Genomic DNA, 6,815 nt, shown 5'->3' with positions numbered 1-6,815 from the left:
TTGGGAAGCCCCCCGGTCACTACCCCATGCCCCCGGCTCCTTCAGCTATGGCTACGAGCATGATTTGCTACTATATTATCTTAGCCCGCTGCCACCGCTGCTTAATATTGAGCGACTTGTTTATTCGACTGAATTATTCGACTGGATTATTCGACTGAACTATTCGACTGGTTTATTCGACTGAACTTTTCGACTGAATTATTCGACTGGTTTATTCGACTGGATTATTCGACTGAACTAACTGACTGGTTTTATCGACTGGACGAGGCCACATGAAAATGTCAAATACCTCATCCCCCCCACCCCCGCCCCACCCCATCCCCTTTCTTCGTTCATATCATATATAGGGACTCTATTCTTTTCGAGGCGGACAAGGACAGCTGTCTAGTCGTTCGGATGGGACGAAAAACCGAGGTCCCGTGTCCACATTGACGTGGTCGTAAAAGATCCCTTTGACAGATGGAATTCGATATAAGAGTAGGCCGTAGTGCCGCTGTCCGGGCAAAATTTCCCTCATCGCACAGTGTATGGCGTATGCCCGTCTTCATTAGCCCAGTTCCAAGCAGAACAGTAGGACGTTAAAACCCCATTTCATTTCTTTTCATTTCTTGAAACTAGTTGGGAAGCCCCCCGGTCTCTACCCCATGCCCCGGCTCCTTCAGCTATGTCTAAGAGCATGATTTGCTACCATATCATCTTAGCCCACTGCCACCGCTGCTTAATATTGAGCGACTTGTTTATTCGACTGAATTATTCGACTGAACTATTCGACTGGTTTATTCGACTGAACTTTTCGACTGAATTATTCGACTGGTTTATTCGACTGGATTATTCAACTGAACTAACTGACTGATTTTATCGACTGGACGAGGCCACATGATAATGTCAAATACCTCATCCCCATCGCCCCCCTAACCCAACATATCATATATAGGGACTCTATTCTTTTGGAGGTGGACAAGGACAGATGTCTAGTCGTTCGGATGGGACGAAAAACCGAGGTCCCGTGTACACATTGGCGTGCACTTAAAAGATGGGGGCATATGGGGATGAGGGAAAAAGTCAAGCATGACTTTATTAAGCCGCGGTGGCAATAACTAAGATAACACCTTAAAGTTTTAATTTGAACAATCAAATTTGAACATGAGGGGACGTAAAAAATAAACAAAAACAATGATAAAAGATATTGGAATTAGTGCGTTTTTTCTTTAACTTATACAGATTACAAACGATTCCAAAATTTTAATAAGCCATCGACCGGTTTATTCGACTGACTATTTGTTTTGGACTTAGGGTCGACTCACAAAATCCGGTAGACGGAAGTGAAAGTCGTAAAGATTAAAACAAAAATACTCGTGGGAGAAGTCTGTTGTACAAGTTTTGACATGTGGATTCCAGTAACTAGTTGATCTGCCCTACTCGGCTCCTGGGTACCGTAGTAAAAGATGTCTTTACCTGACAGGGACAGGGATAGGAATTTCCATATGCAGGCGGATTCGTTACCATTACCACCTTCGGGTTCACCTTTGCGGAACGCCTCGTTACCCACACCTATTCCACCACCACCTCCGTATCATGTAGAGACAACATTTGGCACTTCAAATTTTCCACCTGTTACAACTGTCAAACATAATGATGATTCCGATGGGGAATATTACAATTATCTGAGTTCGAATGCCAGCACTCCACCAGGAACTCTCGCCAAAAGAGTTACAAATGGACTTGCAGAGCACAACCATTTACCCAAAATTTCAAGTCTGCTTCAGATTCCTAGCCCAGTGACTCAGCGACATAATTCTGTCAGTTCTAACAGATCGTCGTTAGTACCAGACAGTAAAGAGGACTTAATATTGGTGTTCGTAGACCCTCCAAACAAGACATTGCTTTGTAAATTGTGCAACAAGATCTTCCGTGATCCAGTCATAGTATCGTGCGGACATACATATTGTCGCAGATGTGTCCAGTTAAACACAGAAAGCTTATGTCCAGTGGATAATGATAAATTGTCAATAGTTGTAGCCAATATAGCTGTATTTGAACAGACCGGGGAGTTGTTGATACACTGTCGATACGGTTGTCGTCTAAGTGAAGATGGAGAAACGTACAAATTGGACGAGGCTTTATGCCCAGTAACTATGAAGATGTTGAACAGAAATGAACATGAAAATGACTGTGATTATAAACCAGTTGAATGCCCAAACAGAGCTGGTTGTCCCAAGTTACTGAAGAAAGATTTGGAAGATCACTTACGATCTTGTAACAATGTACGATGTTCTAATAAAAAATATGGCTGTGATTTCGTTGGAACTCAGGAAGAATTAGAAGATCACTTGAAACATTGTAAATATGAAAGCATGAAAGAATTTTTACAGAGGTCTGATGAGAAAATGTCTGACATGCAGTTGACTGTTTTACAGAAAGATCAAGAAATCGAATTTTTACGATCGATGTTGGGGAAATTAGCCGAAAGACTCGAGATGTTAGAAAAGTCAGTGGATATTAAATTGGAATTAGTTGAGCATAATCAAAGTAAGATAATGAATGAAGTTATGGACAACAGACGAGAATACGGTACCCTGGCTGATCAGCTCGCTTTAATGAATAATAGATTAGATTTAGGTGCAACTGCTGGGGCATATGATCCGATTTCAATCTTCAAATGCAAGGGTACTTGTGTTGGTCATCAAGGTCCGGTTTGGTGCTTGTGTGCAATGGGCGATCATTTGTATAGTGGATCTTCGGATAAAACTGTTAAGGTGTGGGACACAAGTGCGAACTTTCAATGCGTGAAAACCTTAGAAGGCCACACCGGTATAGTTTTAGCCCTGTGTACTCACGGTAAGAAACTATTCAGCGGGTCTCAGGATTGTAATATATTGGTTTGGGATACGGACAGCTTCGAGACAATAAAATGTATTCAAGCCCATGATAACCCTGTTTGCACCTTGACCACGGCTAGAAATATGGTGTTTAGCGGTTCCCTGAAAGTTATTCGGGTGTGGGATGTCTATACTTACGAGATGAAGCATGAAATTACTGGACTGAATCACTGGGTCAGAGCTTTATCAGCTACAGCGGAATATCTTTTTAGTGGATCTTACCAGACCATCAAGATTTGGGATCTGACTACTTTGGAATGTGTTCGTATGTTAGAAACATCTGGGGGAAGCGTCTATAGTATCGCTATTACCCATCACCATATTCTATGCGGTACCTATGAAAACTGTATTAATGTATGGGAATTGAGTACGTATAAGCAAACCACAACCTTAATGGGTCATTCGGGTACAATTTATGCTCTGGCTGCTTTACATACAGCTTCAGGTACAAAAGTCTTCAGTGCTTCCTATGACAGGTCACTTAGAGTATGGAGTATGGATAATTTGATTTGTACTCAAACATTGGTACGACATACTGGTAGTGTCGCCTGTCTTGCCGTGTCCAGAGGAAGAATTTTTTCCGGCGCTGTTGACAGTACAGTCAAGGTTTGGCAGTAAGGATTCTTGTGATGGATGTCAGACACAGAAGGTCAGGAAATTGAAAGCCTGCGAGGAACAGTTCATTTCTGATTTGATTGTGTGGAATATATGCTAAAAACTATTGTGATATTTGATATATTAACATGATTTATGTGATGAATGAAATGTGATTCAATGGCACCTCAGAACCATCAGGGCTATATTGCGCCAGTTTGATGGCCAGAGTGACATTTAGTTTCTTTCTTAAATATTATCTTCTAAAATTATTCTATTCTTTGTTTTACTTATTGAAGACTCGTCTTCCTTTAATTCAGTGGTTCTCAACTTTGTCTTGCCAACAGAACACCTTGGAACACATGAAAAAATAGCAGCACACCTGGCTAAATGTATATGAAAAATATTTGAATTTTGCAAAATAAAAACATGGTAAGTCAGATGGAATACAACCGTAGACAGAGACTAGTCATAGACAAATAGAATGACTCAAACTAAATAAAGAATAACACAGCTATGAACTTATCAGCAGACACGAATGAATACTCTGTTGGGATCGTGTGGTTTTTCCTATTTTCTTAGTGCGAGGTTTAAAATTCTGTGGCCCACTTAGGAAGATCTCGCGGCACACCGGTTGAGAATCACTGCTTTAACTATTCAGGTTTTAGGCCTAGCCTATATAATAAATACTAGTAAGTCTTTGAATTAATGATGTTATAACTAATATATTTATTCGGTATTTATCTTTATATGTCTTTCTATTACATACGTACACTATATCTGATTGTATACTCACCTTCATTTATGGGGAGCCACACACTGTAACCAAAGTATCATTTAATCTTGTGTATCTAGCACTAATTTCTTTCACATTCGTTTAATATCAAATCTTTGTTTAAAAATTCATAAAAACTGTTGAAAATCACCAAAAATCATCTAATTTGTACTTGTGTCCAGTATAAAGCTGACCATTCAATTTTGATAATGAGTGTCCAATTTACAAGTATTTAATTTCATGACCACTGTTCACAAATTAATCATTATACATCATTTATCAATTGGGTTGTTTATTTTTTAACAGTGCTTGAGAAATTAAACACTTGTAAATTGGACACTCATTATCAAAATTGAATGTTCAGCTTTAAAAACTGGACAGAAGTACAGATTAAACGATTTATGGTGATTTTAAACAGTTTTTACAAATTTTTAAACGAAGATTGGATATTAAATGAATTTGAAAGAAATTAGTGCTAGATACACAAGATTAAAGGCTCAATACCACTCTTGTTGTAACTGAATAATATGTCCCAATCTTTATTCTGGTCAACAAATTGTACTTTTTTAGAATATTTCAATTAATTGATGATACAAATTTCATCTTAACATACCTTATTTAAAAATTTTGAAAAATTCAACATAATGGTTTGAAACGTCTAACGTAAACCTTTTCAAATGAAACTTCGATTTAAAAATATTTTCGAACCCTCTGGACAAGTAAAATAGGATGTAATGGATAATTTACACAACAGGTAGGACACTTAAACATCTAGTACTTAGATAGAGATATTATTTATTTTCTGGAGCTTTCAAGCCAGCAAGAGTGTTATTGTCCCTTTAAATGATACCTTGGTTACAGTGACAGTGGATAAGTGAGTAAGACGATGGCTCAGTCTGGAGTTTGCGTGTTCAATCCCTGTCTTAGCCGAGAAAGTTCATCGGGACTTGCTGGCATGGTTTCCTCTTGTCAGTGGTGCAGGACAGCTGTCTAGTCGTTTGGATGGGATGATAAACCGGTCTCATAATTATCTGACCAATTTTATGGAACTCTTGTTCATAGCATGTGCAATAAACTTACAGGTGCTAGAAGTTGTGGATAGATTCTAGTATCTAGACAATTCTAAAATCATAATCATAATATGACCATATATGGTAAATTCTTGAAATATCCTTTTATATTAAGCAAATGTAGCCATAATATTTATGAAGGCAATCTATTACTCGGCAAACCTCGGCAGATTCCGTTACTCTACATCTAGCCTTGGCTGTATGACGGTAAGTGATATGTACCTACGCCTATACAATTGTGATGCGGCACGGGTTTACTTATTAGGAAAACTTGCCGCTTTTAAAAAAAAGTTATCAAAAGTGCGTTGTTCGAAGCGTGTGTAGAATTTTCAGTGCAAATTAAGTCGTCCTTGTTTGAAAAAAATCGGATAATCTTCAGACTTTGAAATATTTGTATGATAAAACATTCTTCAAAGGCGTTGTCATGGGCAACGCCGTTGGTAATCCGGGAACTTGAAAGTAGTTCAATGGCAGACCTCGTCATACAGCCAAGGCTAGGTGTAGGGTACTGGAATCTGCTGAAGTTTGCCGAGTGGGCAATCTATATAATAATAAACTTTTAGCTTTCTATGTACTTTTATGAAATTATTAAAACTTGTACTGATATTTGTTACATTAAGAATATTGTTATAAAGGTAAATAAGTTAAATTTTTTGAGATATATTTAAAATTTTGTTTTGTTTGTGTGATCGTAATATTTTACAATATTTGGGACTGCATGACACTTTAAGGACAATATTGGTGTCAGTCATTATCACATATGTCATAGAACTGGTTTAACACATTCCAAATATAATTTTAACACAACAGATCATTGCTACGATAGATACGTTATGAAGATTTCAAGAAACAGAAGTGACGAAAGCAAAAGCGAAACATGAATTATTCTTCTAATACATCTAGCTGACTGAAGTGATGAGTGATAACAGATACATGGGTGAATTTCTGCTCACTAATATGTGTGACTGTGAGAGGATATTTGACAATTCAGAAATGTAATTGAATGTCACTAGATAAGAGAAAACGAAAAAAATAGAAATAGTCCGTACATTCCCTTGTTTTTATTCATTCTATACTTAATAAAAACATGGTAATGCACGCATCTATCGTAGCAATGATATCTGTGTTAAAATTATATTTGGAACGTGTTTAACCAGTTTTATCACATATGTGATAATGACTGACGCCAGTATTGTCCTTTAATTTTAGGGTATAGAGATTTACAAAGTTTTTGTAAATAAGATTGATTTGAAATCGATTGATTTGGTGCTGTGATAGATTGTGTCAGAACTGTTCTGTCTTTGAAATATGTGGCATGTGTAATCTCATAATAATTAAAGTCTTTAACAGCCCGTAATAATTAAGGCATAATTTTAAATACATGTATAACCCTTTTAATATTTTTTGATAAAACGACACTGTGAACCTGTTATACAGGTATTGAACATCATTTATTGTGATTCCAGTGAACTTTTATTTGTTAAATTGTGTGAAGGC

The 6,815-nt window shown here is 37.4% G+C and overlaps 1 protein-coding gene across 1 annotated transcript; it reads left to right on the top strand.

The window, feature by feature from the left end:
- Window positions 1-1,308: 1,308 nt before the first annotated feature.
- On the top strand, window positions 1,309-4,577 carry LOC126819697 (E3 ubiquitin-protein ligase TRAF7). The gene has a single exon (XM_050547892.2). It carries the CDS (start codon window positions 1,446-1,448, stop codon window positions 3,495-3,497), a length of 2,052 nt encoding a protein of 683 aa, XP_050403849.1. The 5' UTR covers window positions 1,309-1,445; the 3' UTR covers window positions 3,498-4,577.
- Window positions 4,578-6,815: the final 2,238 nt, after the last annotated feature.

The sequence above is a fragment of the Patella vulgata genome, chromosome 4 (genome assembly GCF_932274485.2).
Source record: "Patella vulgata chromosome 4, xgPatVulg1.2, whole genome shotgun sequence".
NCBI lineage: Eukaryota > Metazoa > Mollusca > Gastropoda > Patellidae > Patella > Patella vulgata.
The sequence above is the reverse complement of the archived record's forward strand: the minus strand, read 5'-3'. Positions and strand labels throughout refer to the sequence as shown.